The sequence below is a fragment of the Prionailurus viverrinus genome, chromosome D3 (genome assembly GCF_022837055.1).
Source record: "Prionailurus viverrinus isolate Anna chromosome D3, UM_Priviv_1.0, whole genome shotgun sequence".
Taxonomy (NCBI): domain Eukaryota; kingdom Metazoa; phylum Chordata; class Mammalia; order Carnivora; family Felidae; genus Prionailurus; species Prionailurus viverrinus.
In genome coordinates this window covers 69,832,840-69,848,990 of record NC_062572.1, presented here as the reverse complement: position 1 = coordinate 69,848,990, position 16,151 = coordinate 69,832,840, and the positions used below count along the sequence as shown (strand labels likewise).

Below are 16,151 nucleotides of genomic sequence, written 5' to 3'. Positions count from 1 at the left end.
CCAACTCAGTGTAGTCTCAGGAGTCTTAATTGAGCTACTACTAGGTGTAAAGCCCTGGGCCAGGGGTGGTCAAGGATGTAGAGGCAGCCCTAGGACGCATCTCAAGGTTGACCAGCTGCCTGAGGGGATAGGGAGATGTAGGTGGAACAGCTTGATTATAACATGAATTTGAGTGAGGGTGTCTGTGTGGATGAGAGGGGGCAGTGAGAACAGTGGGGAGGCTCATGGGGCTGGTAGGGGTTCCTAAGAGCTGGGGGCCAGTGCTTCTGCACCTGGTGGACCAGGATGAAGGGAGCTTTGAAGGATGTACCCATGCACCCATCAGAGCTGCACCCAGCAAATGCACCTTTAATGGCAGCTCCCTGGTTCCCCCTCCATCAGGGAGCTACTTTAGGACAGTGTAGCTAAGGGCTTTCCTTGTAACACAGTCACCTGGGATGCCGTCCAGCTTTGATCCCTCCACCTGAGGGCATCAGAAGATGGCTACTTCATGAGGGGAAGTCCGAGGCTCCTGGGGTCCTGGGCAGGGCTCCCACTGGCAGGAGCACGGACATGAGCCAGCATGGGCCACTGAGGACAAAGGCAATGCTCTAGAGCAGGCAGAGCAATGAGAAGGAAGGAGACTGTCCTGACACTGTTGAGCTGCCATGCCAATCCCAAATACCCACCCGGGCTGGTGGCGAGAGAGAGAGAAATTTCTACCTTGTTTACACCACGCTACTGTTTGTACCCTAAATTAATTGAATCACTCATGTCAGTCAGGTCTTTCACCACTGAACCAAGAAGACATTATTTCAATCAGACTCATGCCTCTCCATCTACTATGTATACAGCGCCAGAGTGCAAAAGGTGGCCTTCCATCCAGAGGGTCTGGCTCAGTCCCACCTTCCCTGCTCACCCCACCTAGGTTCCTTAACTGTGACACCTGAGGTCGGGCCACCCTTTGGACACCTATGTCTCCTGCCCTGAGCATGTCTTGTCCTTTACACTATGTATCTTGTCCTTCTAACTGTATGGTAAGGCCCTTGAAGGCAGAGGCCATGCTTCAGGTGAACCCAGGGCTTAGCACCAAGCCTCTACAAACACCCCCTGGCTGATGAATCTGTAGGAAACCCCTCCACAAACACCCTTGAAGTCTTCCTTGGATCTAAGCAGCTTCACAAAGCATGGGGTGCAGCCTCCCCAGGACTCAGGCAAAGTAGCCTTCTCTTTCACCACAGCTGATCCCAACAACCCACAAGACACACACCCGAATCCTCAGGTGGCTGAGGCCGTGGTTGTCTCAGTGCCCTGGCTGTTCTTCTGCTTCTCTCCTCCACCCTTCCTCCCTCTGAGATGATCGGATGGAGGGACACTACATGGGGGCGGTGGCAGGGTCGATGGCCCCATGACTTGCAGGAGAGCCCTCCCCAAAAGGCCTCGTCCTCTGGGCACATCAGGGAAGTGAGACAGGTTTGTATTAACCAGACCCCATCTCCACCTTCCTGGGGCTCTTCCTCCATAATGAACCTGTGTCTCAGTTCCACCTGCCAAGAAAAAGTCTAACATGAACTTTTATGATTTCTTCTTTAAATTCTGTTGCATTTCATCTCATCTAACCCCGCCTACCCCAAGCTAACTGCTAAGATGCTGCCCAAAGGCGGGAATGGGGGTCAGCTGGTGCTTGTGGTGCCAGGGTGCCCAGTCCCACAGGCCCCCAGCCTTGCTCCATCAGCCTGTCGTCTGGCCAACTCCCCACCCACCATCCCCGAGGGGCATGAACCTGGCCATGAAAGGACGGCACAGGATGAGGGAGGCAAGCAGGAGCACGAGCCACTCTCAGCCCCTTTGAATCCTGTTGGGAGTGACGGGGGAATAAGACCAGAGGGAACCAGTGGCAAAAGGGGGCCCACAAAAGGTGATATGGGGTGGGCGAGGGGGGGAGAAGAGTCTGGAAGATTCCAGAACGAGGCACCTACTGACAAAATAACAGAGAGCTAGCTTTTTGGTCTCTCATTTATCAGCTGCTTGTGTCCCCCATCCAAGAACTTCAACTGTTCCCTGGAACCCTTTATCCGGTCCTTGAGTCCCCAGATCCAAGCCCACTTCTGCCGCTGAAGAGTTAAGGGAATCTTCATGTAGGAAACCCCAGGGTAACTGGCAAATGGTGCTCCTGATGTGCCAGGCCTTAAGGGCACTTAGGCCTTAGGGATTCAGCAAGGATAACACGGGGTCCCTGACCCAGCGCTGGCAGTCTAGTGACGAGGATAAAAGTCCTCCATAGAAGGACACCTACTACAGTAAGGCAAGGTAAATGGCCAAATGGGGGAAGGGTACAGTGAGAGACCTGGGTTCAAGTCCCAGCTTGGTCAGGTCATTATACCTCCGTGGACCTCAGTTACAAAATGGCATGGAGAAGCAAAGGACCCTCAGAGGCCATTGAGTTTCCCGATTGTTATATGAGGAAGCTGAGGATGAAAAGAATTTCTACCAAGTTTGTGGCAGAGCAAAGAGGAGAACCTGGGTCTCGTGCCTCCTCCCCTACCCACAACCCCACCCCAGGGTTCTTGTTAATGGCCTCCTAGCCGAGAATCAATGAAACACACACAAACAACTTATAGTGTGAGAAGGAAGCTATCCCTACACACCATGGTGTAAAAAGCCCTGCAACCTAAGAAAGATCGGGAACGGAGGGCACTGACCATCTTCCCTTAGGACAGAATAGAGAGGAGTTGATTTAACCAGTGCCATGGGACAGAAGTCGGACACAAACTAGTGGGTCCAGGGCAACGTGTGAATGAAGCTGCTTTGAAATTCAGAGCAAGCGAGTGCAGGAGCCCAGAAAGGCTCCCCATTTATCTGTCTGGACAGACACAGTGTGAGGCTGGGCTGACGGCTGGGGATGGATGGTTTTTTTGGCCTCTGGACACCTAAAGGGTACACAGGGCCTGGGGGTCACCAGCACTGCCACTTCATCCTTCCAGGCCGCACAGCCCACACCTGTGTGGTTATCCCCCAGGGGATCTCACAGGCAAGCAGCAGGGAGGGAAACAGCGGGTTCCAGCCAGGTCCAGCAAGCTGGAGGGCTGGGCCGGGGGGAATGGACCAGGTGCTGACATCTTATCCCCACATTCTGCCCCTCAGGGTCCTCTGCACACCTGGAGCAGAAGTGATCTCAAGTGACCAGCACCATAACCTTAGGGGTTCCCCTGTTTGTGGGATCCAGTCCCAGTGCCGATGTGTGAGCCTCCAAGTTCATTCACGCTGTTACTTATACCATTCCACGTATCACTTATCCACTCTCCTCCCAGCGAGCATGCGCTTGTTTGCAGATATTGACGCAAACATCATCCAGTGATGAAAAAACTCTTACAAGAAAAAAAAAAATCTTAGGAACCTATGTATTCTGAGGAGGGGGGTGCTTCGCCGTGGGCTGGCGGTTCAGGGAGAACTTTCCGGAGAGAGGACTGCACCCTCCTCTCTCCTGTTTCCTGCTCTCTCCACATCACCACTTCCCAGGAGAGCCATCACAGGCCAGCCCAGGAACCCAGACAGACAAGACACATTACAATCCCCCAAAGGAGCACAGAGCGGGTTCCCTACCTGCTGTGCGGGGGCTCGCCCTCGGGAGAAGGAACAGCTGCTGTCCAGCTGTTCACTGCAGTCCGCTGTCCACTGCAGGGGAGAAAGGGGTGGTCAGTGATGGCTGGACACACAGGCTCGTCCTCACCCTATCCGGGCCCTCCAGGTATGGCCCTGCTCTTCAGCAGTAGGGTCAGGATAAAATCCTGCTTGACCATTTTCAGCGGCAAATCCTTCCCTACCCGCAGGTCCACGCTGGCATCTCCAAATTCCACCTTGCGGTGACCCTCTCTGGTGTATGCTTGGGGCAGGCAAAGTTACTCCCCTTCAGCTAAACTCACCAGAGTGATCAAGACCCAGCCGCGTTCCGGGGTCAACCACGCACGACACGGGGTAACTGTGTTTTGAACAAGCAGCACCTCATCTGACCGCCCGACCTGGCTTTAGCCATGCCAGCCGTCCACAGTGTCAAGGTTAGAGCTGGAGGTGAGGCATATACGTGTGGATCTTCCCAGATACCCAGCTCCAGCCCAGTCCCAGCACTCACCCCTCAAGAGCTCAGAGACCTGGGGTGCCCCAAAGTGTGGTCTGACAACCACTTGCGTGAAATTCCCCAAAACGTGCTGCATGGGGGTCCCTGGGCCCCGCCCTCCACCCTCTGAAGCAGTTGGGTGAGACTGACCTTCTGCATTTTAACGCCCCTGAAGTCTGAGAGTTCCTGAAACTCATGGGTCTCCCAGGCTTCATTGCGTCATCTATAAAACGGGGCCAGCAAGGCTGGGTGACTGCAGGGTTGAAAGGAAGGACTTCTATAAACTTCTAAAAACACTGTCTAGATACGAAGCAGTAGTAACAGTACAGCTTTTCTTCTGTAAGGTGCCATCTAGCTGTATGGTGGTGTGGTTTGTTTTTTTTAATTTTTTTTTAATGTTTATTTATTTTTGAGACAGAGAGAGACAAGGCATGAACGGGGGAGGGTCAGAGAGAGGGAGACACAGAATCAGAAACAGGCTCCAGGCTCTGAGCCGTCAGCACAGAGCCCGACGCGGGGCTCGAATCCACGGACCGCGAGATCATGACCTGAGCCGAAGTCGGCCGCTTAACCGACTGAGCCACCGAGGCGCCCCTGTATGGTGGTGTTTTTATTATTGTGCTACACAATAAAACTAGCCTCTTAGGTTAATGTTGAACATTGACCTTGACCGACACCCTGTGTGCTACATAAAAAGCAGAGGAGCCCGATATTTCTGTTTGGCACACTTGGTCAAAACTGTGAGTGTGAATGGCTCAAGGCCAGTGCGGTCACGGTTTCGTAAAACCTTTGCCGGCCGTGCCCTCCTGACTGTGGGTCAAGGGCATGGTTACAGTGCTGATGACACAGGCCGGTCCAAGTATACTCTAGGGCAGCGCTATCCAAATGAAATAATACGAGAGCTACAAACAGGAGTCTCAGATGTAATTTAAGTGATCTAGCGGCCATATTTTATTTTTTTTAATGTTTATTTATGTTGAGAGAGAGAGAGAGAGACTGTGTGAGTGAATGCACAAGTGGGGGAGGGGCAGAGAGGGAGAGAGGGAGAGATAGAGAGACAGTGAGAGAGACAGGGAGAGAGAGAGAATCCCAAGCAGGCTCCACGCTGTCAGCATGGAGCCCGATGTAGGCAGGGCTGGATCCCACCGCCATGAGATCGTGACCTGAGCCGAAATCAAGAGTGGAGTAGTTAACTGACTGAGCCACCCAGGTACCCCTCACCTTTTCCTTTTTGAAATATGGCTGCTAGGGACACAGTAGCGGCTCAGTTGGTTAAGCCTCTGACTCTTGATCGGCTCAGGTCACGATCTCGAAGTCGTGCCCCATGTTGGGTTCAGTGCTGGGTATGGAACCTGCTTAAGATTCTCTGTCTCTCTCCCTCCCCCTCTGCCCTCTGTCCCTCCCTTTCGCACACTTGTGCTCACGCTCTTTCTCTCTCTCTCTCTCTCTCTCAAAAAAAAAAAAATGAAAAAGAAAGGTTAAATTAAATAATATGTTTCATTTACCTCAATATATCCAAAATATGATCACTTCAACAGGTAATTCACATAAAACATTACTAATGAGATTTTTTTTATATTCTTCTTTCCATACCAAGTTTTTGAAACCTACTTAGAGCACACGTCAGATTGGACCAGGCCACATTTCAGGTGCTTCAGACACATGTGACTCACGGCTATCACTGGATGGCACAGGGAAACGGCGGGGCAGCATTCCTGAGCAAGGGCACCCTCAGGCCCACGTCTGGCTCATCTCTGCTCTGCACCACAGAGGGGCTGACCCCTGCAGACTGCAATTCCCAGGCTCCTGGGCCAGCTGGCTTCCATCTGGGGTTGGCCCCTGGGAGACAGGAAACAGGGAGAAACCAAGGCGCCTCCCCCCTCTTTCTATGCCTCGGACGGCACTACCAGCAGGGACTCGGGGCTCCTTCATGGCTCCAGACCTCACCAGATAGGCCTTCTGTGCATGACCCTGACCCCTGGGCTGGCAACACCATCTCCTCCTTTTGTGACTCAGGGCTGGAGGTGGCGTTGGCTTCTTGCCATTGCTGATCTCGGGTTATTTAGCTTCTCAGCTCTTTTGTCATCTGGGTAACCAACTGCCTGGATTAAATCCTCTCTCTCTGGATACCTGCAGTCGCAAAGCATCTCCTCCCAAGATATTCATTAATTATACTGATTATTAGTGTAAGTATAAGTATATTATATTTATTAATTAATTATAGGAAGGGAAATGAGGACTCCATCAGATACCACCTTAACCAAGAGATGAAGGGATAACATTGGCCATCACAAAGCACATCACCATCACGGACGCCCCAGTGTGATGTGCTGAAAAGGGCACATCACTTGTGAGCTGTTCTTGCCAAAAACGCACAACCTCAATCTCATCGGGAGGAAAAACATCAGGAAACCCAAATAGATGAGCTTTCTATGCAATAAGTAACCAGTACTCCTCAAGTCAAGGTCATAGAAGACGAGACCCAGGAAGTGTCATGGATTGGAGGAGAATAAGGAGACCTGACAGCTAGATGCGAATTCGGATCTTGGAACAGAAAAAGGACATTCGCGGGAAAACTGGTGAAATCTGTAATAAAATCTCATTATACCAATGTTAAGTCCTTAGTTCTCATTATGGTACTATGGTTATAAAAGGTGTTCGTATTAGGGTAAGCTGGACAGGTGCATGGGAATACCAATACTATTTAAAAAAATTTTTTTAATGTTTATTTATTTTTAAGACAGAGAGACAGAGCAAGAGCAAGAGAGGGGCGGAGAGAGAGAGAGACACACACACACAGAATCTGAAGCAGGCTCCAGGCTCTGAGCTGTCAGCGCAGAGCCCGACGCGGGGCTCGAACCCACGAACCGCGAGATCATGATCTGAGCTGACGTCGGATGCTTAACCGACTGAGCCACCCAGGCTCCCTGACCCTATACTATTTTTACAGCTCCATCCTAAGTTTAACTAAAATAATTTCAGAATAAGAAGTAATACATATATGTACATGTACACATGTATTTTTGAATAATACATATACACAAATGCATGTATATATTTGCATAAAATGTTCAAACTACTGTGAAAGTAATCCCTCTCCTTTATAGACTTGCAGCGGTTCCTCCTTTCCTGGTCGGGGCCTGGCCAACAGGGTAGGGGATGGCCAAGACATGCGGCGAGACTACTGGCGGGGGAGATCATGCACCCCTCATTCCATCCTGGGACAACCTCGCAGAGAAAGTCTCCTACCCCCCATTCCAGGTGTCCCAAACACTTCACCCCCAGCTGCACAGCACTGATGTGACATCCCAGAACAGTGATTCGTGGGTGGGCGCACCTCCTCCTGGGCTCGGCAAGGCAGGGAAGGGAGCCTCCATGCAGGGAGAAGCAAGCAGAGAGAAGGCTGGGGCTTCACGCACTTCTAGATGCAACCTCACCCCTGGCTGGGCTTTCCAAGAGCAGTTCCAAGCTCCTGTGAGATGGCCCTGCTTTGTCAAAGTCATCCTTAACTTAGTATCTGCCAACCAGAAGCATTTCCTGGGTGCTTTCATTGTGGGACTGGCAACACGCACCTTCCTTCACAGGTGAGGGGAGATGTCCAAGGGAAGACTGTGCCCTTGGCAGGGGGCTGGGTGGGTGCAGGGAAGGCAAATGGGCAAGTGGGGATTCCCAGAGAGGCGTGAGCCCGGGTGTGGACGCAGGTGGGGGAACACTGGCCAGCGCAGAGGCAGATCTCAGCAAGCATGACTCTCTGGCCAAGGCAGTCAGAGAACTTCTCTGGGTAGACAGGGTCAGAAGAGGGGGGAGCGACCCTCGTAGGGGAGGGCATCACCAGAGCTGTGTTAGGGAAGGCTAACTAGCCCAGGGGGCGGTGGGGTGGGGGAAGTGCAGGGGGAAAGCAGGCGAGGAGGCTAGAGTCCAGCGTTCGGGTTTCCACTGGTAGTCGAGGCTGAGACGGAAATGAAGGGAGTCTGAGAGCATGGTACAGACAGGCAGCAAGCAGAGGGGCTGATCTGTGTGAACGAGAGCAAGATGGTCAAGTCTGCAGAAACCCACCCCAGAGACCCAGCCGGGGCTGGATACAGGCAGGCCCCTGGGCGAAGCTATTGGAGAGGGGACTGCGGTCCAGCTGTGTGCAGCTTTCCTGACCCCTGGGGGAGGAATTAAGGGTGAATCCCTGCACTTATCCCACAAAGCTGTACCCACTGAGCTTGTGAGGCTCCCACCTCCCACGCCTGACAAAGCAGCAGCCCCAGGGACCTCTTCTCTCCTGCTGCTGTCCGGTGCCCAGTTGGGATGAGGGTTCCTTCCCCAGTCCGAAAGCCCCTTGGGAACTCTCCCTTCTGGACTCCAAAGCTCCTCCCCACCTCTGCTGGGACTCCTCTTAGTCTGCAGCCCCCGCCCCCTGTCTCCCCTTCCCCTTTTTGGAGCCATTGTCTAGAAAAGTCTCCAGATATAGACCTTCCCTGAACTTGTCCTTTATCTGTAGAAGATGATTCCAGAATGGAGACAAGGGCCCCCACCTCAAAGCACTCTCATCTGTCCCACCACATGCCTGATGCCAACACTAGAGAGTTTCTCCTTCAAGGTAAACTGGTTTACGGCTAGGAGCAAGTCCTCTGCGGGAAGAGATGGTGTACTTCTGAAAAGGTCATTGAACGTGAAGAGGCAGGAAAAGTGGGAAATTTTTATAAATGGAAACGATGAACATCGAATTCATGAGTGGTGGCGTAGGGCTTCCACTGTTGCTGCTATAATTCATTTTTTTTAATGTTTATTTATTTTTGAAAGAGAGAGAGAGACAGAGACAGAGACAGAGACAGAGCACAAGCAGGGGAGGGGAAGAGAGAGAGGGAGACACAGAATCCGAAGCAGGCTCCAGGCTCTGAGCTGTCAGCACAGAGCCCCATGCGGGGTTCGAACCCACGAACCGTGAGGTCATGACCTGAGCCGAAGTCGGACGCTTAACCAACTGAGCCACCCAGGCGCCCCTGCTATAATTCATTTCTTACTTTACAAAGCAGAAACACAGATGGCACAGCGTTAAGATGTAATAAACGGGAGTACAGATGTCTTTTCTATACTCAGAAGAGATGCTTATTCTATTATTCTTTGCTCTTCTCAGCACATTTCAATTATCTCACAATTCAAAAGCAATTAAAATCAATTCTCTGTCATTTGCGCCCCCAAAGGGACAGTATTTTAGGAGCAGACTTGGTGGAAGACGGGGGAAACCACTGAGCACAGTGGGGGAGGCTGAGGGTGCTAAACATGAACCACCCCACTTCTCAATGGTACAAAGTCCCCCCAGGGGTTGTACTTCCCGACGTCCAAGGAGATTACCAGGCTAGAGCCAAACTGGCAAGTTGACTCGGTACAGGATGAGACAAAGAGATAATCGATAAAACCGCATCCATGAACAAACAGATGTACGAATGGGAATTTAGGCTGTAGATTATATAACAATAAGGATAGCGTTTCAAGGCAGGGGAAAGGAGAGACCATCCATAAACACCGATTTCGAGACAAATGGAGGAAGTTGAGGAAAAATTATGCTGGGTCTGCCCCACGCTATCCATCAACAGCACCTTCCAAGTTGATCAGGCTCCAAGAGACAGGTTTTAAACTACATCAAAATCTAAAACTTCTGTGTGACAAAAGAAATCAAGACCAAAATGAAAGCCAAGTAAAAGACAATTTGCAGCACACACAACGAGAATAATTCGCCAGAATATATAAAGATTTCATTTACATCTAGGCACTGTTCTAAGCCGACTACGTAGAGTACCATTTATTTTTCATGGAGATCTAGGCACGTTCATTATGCCCACGTTGCAAATAAGGAATCTGAGGCATAGCATAACTTGCCCAGAGTGACACAGCCAGAAAGTGGCAGATTGAGTACAGGCATAAGCAGCTTTTAATTCAAGGAGCCAATAAAAATGTTGGATACTAAATGTAATGTGTGATCTTGGATTAGACACTGAACCAGCATTTTTTTAATTGTAGTAAAATACACAGAACATAAAATTTACCATTTTAACCATGTTTAAGAGTAGAATTCAGCAGCATTAAGCACATTCACATCATTGTGCAACTGTCACCACCATCCGCCTCCAGAGTTGTATCATCCTCCCAAACTAAGACTCCGTCCCCATCAAACACTAACTCCCCAGGCCCCTGTCCTCCTAGCTAACCGCCACTTTCCCATTCCACTTTCATTCTCTGTGGACTTTACTAGTCTAATGCCTCACAGAAGTGGAATCGTACAGTATTTGTCCTGTTGGATATGGTTTATTTCACTAAACATAAAGTCCTCGGGGCGCCTGGGTGGCTCAGTCGGTTGAGCGTCCGACTTCAGCTCGGGTCACGATCTCGCGGTCCGTGGGTTCGAGCCCCGCGTCGGGCTCTGGGCTGATGGCTCAGAGCCTGGAGCCTGCTTCCGGTTCCGTGTCTCCCTCTCTCTCTGCCCCTCCCCCGTTCATGCTCTGTCCTCAAGATTCATCCAGGTTGCGAATGTCATAGGATTTCCTTTATTTCCTTAAGCTTCAATCCTAGTTCATTGTATAGATAGACCACATTTTGTTGATCTATTCATCTACTGATGGACGCTTGGCTATCCACCTTTAGGCTATTGTGAATAATGCTGCTAGGAATACGGGCGTGCAAATATCTGCTCAAGTCCTTGCTTTCAACTCCTTTGACTATATATCCAGAAGTGGAATTGTTGGATCACATGGTAATTCTATGCTTAATTTTTGAGGAACCTAGAATTTTTTTTTTTTTTTTTTTGCTATAAAGGGTATAATTGGGAAAACTGGTGAAATAGAAGATTAAATACAGATTAAATAATAATACTGTTTCAATGTTCATTTCCTGTACTATGATTATGTAAGAGAATGTCCTCGTTCTTAGAAAACACACACTGAAGTGTTTAGGAATAAAGGGGAATCTGCAACTTACTCTCAAATAAATCAGAAAAATCTCTTTATAGAATCTCTCCCTCCCTCCCTCTCTGTCTCTTTCTCTCACCCTGAGAGAAGAGAGATAGAAAGCAAATGCTGGAAAATATTAACGATTGGCTATTCCGGGTGAAAGATATACAGGGGCTCTTTGTAGTATCACTGTCATTTTTATTTACACCGGAACTTATTTCAAAGTAAAAACTCGTTGAAAAAGTCACCTTACCCAGGGCTTTTTAACCAAGGGGGTGGCAGGACCACCCAGAGAGCAATTTGAAAGTCACATGGGAGCCACTACTTTCTTGCAATGCCCAGAGAGGGGACGAGACTTCCTCACAGAGCTCAGGCATGGGACAGCCAGCAGCAGAATCCCACTGGCCTAAAGACTGAGCTTCTCAAAGCCAGGAACAAGTTCAACCGCTTCCTTTACGCTCGGCACACGGGCTCACTGACCAGGAGGGGAAAAACAAGAAGGCGAGGTGGGGGCACACGCTGGCTGAGAGCCCATTCTCCATCCACGTGATGCTCCAGAAAAGCCTTGTGTGTAAGGGGAAGGAGGTGCTGTCCAAGACCTGAGATTTGAGAGAGGAAGAAAGCCTTTTTTGGTCCTATCTTAAAAAAAAAAGAAAAAAAAATCCCCAACTTTCGTGTTGTAGAGGCAGCATAATGTAGTGATTAGGAGCTTGAGTTCTTGAGGCAGCGAATCTTGAGTTCCTATTCCCACTCTATCAGTTACTCTATGACCTTGGATGAGCCACTTTATTCCTAAGACTCAATTCCCCCACCTGTAAATAACCAACAGAAACTAGCAACGGTAGGGGGGGTTAAGTGTATGGCTACCGGAGTAAGACCACCCCGTTCAAACCTCAGACTGACCACACACTTCCTGTGTGACCTTGGGCAGCTTATGCAACTTCTCTGTGCCTCAGTTTCTCCCCCGCCCCCTAAGCAGGCAACAATAACAATACCTTCACGGAATTGTTGTGAAGAGTAAATGAGTTAACTTGGACAGGCTTCAGTGTCCTTTGTTAGCTCCTGCTGGTCTCTTTAGACTCCTAGAGCTCAATGCTGGACCCTCTTCTCTAAGCCCCCTCACTCTCGGCTCAAAATGCCATCCATATGCTACTTTTGACAGACGTTTAAGTCTCCGGGTCATTCCTTTCCTCTGAACGCCACCTTTCCACATCTCTCTGCTTCATCAGCACGTAGACATTAATGCTACGTTAAAGCTTTCACGTCCCAAAACTGAACTCTCGAGCTTTGTGCCTCAAAGCTACTCCTCCAGGGTTTCCCGTATCTCAGGTCTGCAAAGCCTATCCCTCCATCTGCTCAGGCTAAAATCTTCAGGGCTGTGCAGTAGAAAATCCTATTATTGGGGCACCATGATAGGAATCATTGTCGGGTAGGTGTCCGACTGTCGACTTTGGCTCAGGTCATGATCTCACGGTCCATGAGTTCAAGCCCCCCATCGGGTTCTTCACTGACAGCACGGAGCCTGCTTGGGATTCTCTCTCCCTCTGCCTCTCCCCCTGCTGGTGCTTTCTCTCTCTCTCTCTCTCTCTCAAAATAAATAAATCAACTTAAAAAAAAAAAAAAGAAAATCACGTTATCTGTACCTTTAAGTATAACAAGTATCTGACCACTTCTTAGCACCTGCACGGTGATCCCACTGCTCCGAGTCACTATCACCTTTTGCCTGGACCAACCACATGGCTTCCTGGTCCCCCGGCCTCCTTTTCTGACCCCTCCCCTTGCCATAGCTTATTCTCCACACAGCATCCCGAGTGATCCTATTTAACCAGTCACATCATGCCCAACCTCTGCTCAGAACCCTCTAGCGTCTGCCCAGTGTCACTAGAGAAAAGGCCAGAGTCCTCGGTGGGGAGGAAAAGGCCCTCCAGATCTGGCTCTTCTAGGATCCTCCCCCTTGCTCACTTTGCTCCAGCAGACCCGCCCACAGGCTGTTCCTCCAAGCAGGGCACCCTCCCCCACCAGCGCTGTGCCATCACATTCCCTCTGCCTGCAACACTGGTTCCCAGGCGGGCTCATTCTCTCACCTTCTTCAAATCTTTGCCCAAAAGTCTAAGTGAGCCACCGGGGAAGCCCAGAACCACCCCGTCTCCTGCCCCACTCAGGTGTCTGCCGTCTGTCTTTCCTCACTTGAAAAGAAGGGCTAGGGGTTGGGGTCAAGGATTATGGCCCATTCTGTTCTTGAGTTTCTCCCCAGAACCTAGACCAGGGCTTGAACGAACAAATGTTAGCTCTAATTATACTTCACTACTTAGCCGACAGTGACTGGCAGAAAAAGAGCAGGTTGAAATGATGATACTTTATGCCGAACCGCCAAATGATGTTTAGGAGATCATGCTAACTAAACAAGTAAGCTAAAAATTATATGTATGCTAGAAGTTCAATTTCATAAAAGGTATATAAAGGAAAAAATAATACATAAAAATGACATTAGATTTTGTCGTAAAGTTATGGTGGGCTTCTTCGTCTATTTTCTGATTATCTCTATTTTTCCAGTTGTTGCTTTAAAAGTAAAATAGAGGGGCGCCTGGGTGGCTCAGTCGGTTGCGCGACCGACTTCGGCTCAGGTCATGATCTCACGGTTTGTGGGTTCGAGCCCCGCGTCGGGCTCTGTGCTGACAGCTCAGAGCCTGGAGCCTGCTTCGGATTCTGTGCCTCCCTCTCTCTCTGCCCCAACCCACTCGCATTCTGTCTCTGTCTCTCTCAAAAATAAATAAACATAAAAAAAAAAAAAAAGGTAAAATGTAATTGTAGGGGTGGCTCAGTTGGGTAAGCGTCTGACTTTGGCTCAGGTCATGACCTCACAGAGAAGCTTCGGATTCTCTGTCCCCACCCCCCCCCCGCCCCTCTCCCACTCAAGCTCGCTCTTTCTCTCTCTCTCTCAAAAGTAAATCAACATGAACAAATATTAAAAGTAAAGTAAAATTTTTAACTTCCTAAGAAATGACTGGTAATCAGATTGAAGAGCAACCTCCCTGGAAGTTAAGAAAATGCAAATTAAGATGCCAAGAGATGCTTTGTCCCAATCCACTGGTGGTGGTGTGAAAACAGAACATCGCAGAAAACAATTTGGCAACAGCTATTAAACTTGATTCTTCTTCTCAGCATCTACCCACAGAAACACTTTCATATGCGCATGTTCGATAATACTCACTGAAGTCTCTAACGTTTCCAGGGGAAAATTGAGAAGTTAACCTGAATTCCCATCAATAGGTGAATGTTAAAGTATGGGACATCCATACTATGGACTACTGTATAGCCGTTAAACAGAACACAGCAGATGTAGAAGATCCGGAAGAACTCCTAAGGCACACGGCGAGGTGAAAGATGTAGGTTACTGACCAACATATTCACTGGCTATGATTTAGGACTTTGAAATAATGTATTTCTATAAGTCCGCGCGCGCGCGCGCGCGTGTGTGTGTGTGTGTGTGTGTGTTGGCGAAAGCATTAAAAAAAGGTGATGAAGTTAACTCATTCATCAGGCACTGAAATGAGGTGGTAGCTAAGGGAGACTTTGTTGCTAATATTAGAATTCGTGTGTACCATGAGAACGTCCGCGTATAGTCCTTGTGTAATGAAAAATAAATCGCGTCGCTAATTAAATGAGTCCCCCATGCACAAACATCCCACGATGTCCCTCAAACTCACTTCTTCAGATCAGTCTGAGTATCTGCATTACACCTGCATGGTTGCCTCACTCTTGGTAAGGACACTTCGCATTTCAGACAAAACCCAGGACCTCCAAGTGCCTGACAACATCAAAAAGGACCATTAAGAAGTTATGTTCACCCTCACTCGTTCTTCAATTGACCTGTTAACAGAATTTATTGGAAATACGCTTTCATTCAATGTATCTGCTCTTTACAACGTCTCTACATTCTATCCATCCAACGGCGGAGCTCAAGGCAGGTGGCCACGGAAGGATGGGGAGGGGAGACAGACATGTCCCACCCGTGGTCATGGCTGTCAGCCTCATCAGGGCTTCAGAGTCAAGTGGGGGCTTATAAAGAAGGCCAATGTCCAAGCCCCTCCTCATTCAACTGAACTTTAGGTGGGGCTTGTACATCAACATTTGTCCAAGCTCCTGGTGTGATGAAAACTGCTTTGAAGCTTTATGATGATCCACTAGACCGTCCACTAACTTCAGGAAGTGCCAAACATTTCCCACTTAGTAACATCCCGATCTCTTCCACAAAAGGCTAATGGTAGGGTCACCTGGGTGGCTCAGTCGGTGAAGCGTCCGACTTCGGCTCAGGTCATGATCTCGAGGTTCGTGAGTTCGAGCCCCACGTCGGGCTCTGTGCCGACAGCTTGGAGCCTGGAGCCTGCTTCAGATTCTGTGCCTCCCTCTCTCTCTGGCCCTTCCTCTCTCGAGCTCTGTCTCTCTCTCTCTCTCTCTCTCTCTCTCTCTCTCTTTCCCTTCATTCATCCTTCCTTCCATCCATCCATCCATCCATCCATGCATCCATCCTTCTCCCTAGTTGTTGCTAAAGAAGGTGTGGGGAAAGGGGTGCCTGGGTGGCTCAGTCGGTTAAGCATCTGACTTCGGCTCAGGTCATGATTTCATGGCTTATGAGTCTGAGCCCTGCATCAGGCTCTGTGCTGACAGCTCAGAGCCTGGAGCCTGCTTCGGATTCTGCGTCTCCCTCTCTCTATGTCCTTCCCCTGCTCATGCTCTGTCTCTCTCAAAAATAAATAAACATTAAAAAAATTTTTTAAAGGGGCGCCTGGGTGGCGCAGTCGGTTAAGCGTCCGACTTCAGCCAGGTCACGATCTCGCGGTCCGTGAGTTCGAGCCCCGCGTCGGGCTCTGGGCTGATGGCTCAGAGCCTGGAGCCTGTTTCCGATTCTGTGTCTCCCTCTCTCTCTGCCCCTCCCCCGTTCATGCTCTGTCTCTCTCTGTCCCAAAAATAAATAAATGTTGAAAAAAAAAAATTAAAAAAAAAATTTTTTTTAAAAGAAGGGGTGGGGAGAACACACCTGTACAAGCATCATGAGGTCTTTTCTTCTGTCAACCGTCATCTCTCAGATCCTAAAAAAATGATCTCACCAACTGGAAAGCAAC

At 49.5% G+C, this 16,151-nt stretch overlaps 1 protein-coding gene across 8 annotated transcripts in view; it reads right to left on the bottom strand.

Annotated features, from left to right (window-relative positions):
• Positions 1–16,151, bottom strand: part of CTIF (cap binding complex dependent translation initiation factor) — a 298,093-nt gene that overhangs the window by 201,477 nt on the left and 80,465 nt on the right. For 7 of the 8 annotated variants that reach the window (XR_007145892.1, XM_047828162.1, XM_047828168.1 and 4 more), the window contains exon 3: positions 3,583–3,654. The exons of the other annotated variant lie outside the window; for it this stretch is intronic. Coding sequence is in view for 6 of the 7 variants with exons in the window: in XM_047828162.1 (XP_047684118.1) it covers positions 3,583–3,654 (72 nt within the window). In the remaining variant the exon portion in view is untranslated. The remainder of the gene's footprint in view (positions 1–3,582; positions 3,655–16,151) is intronic. 8 annotated transcript variants of the gene reach the window in all.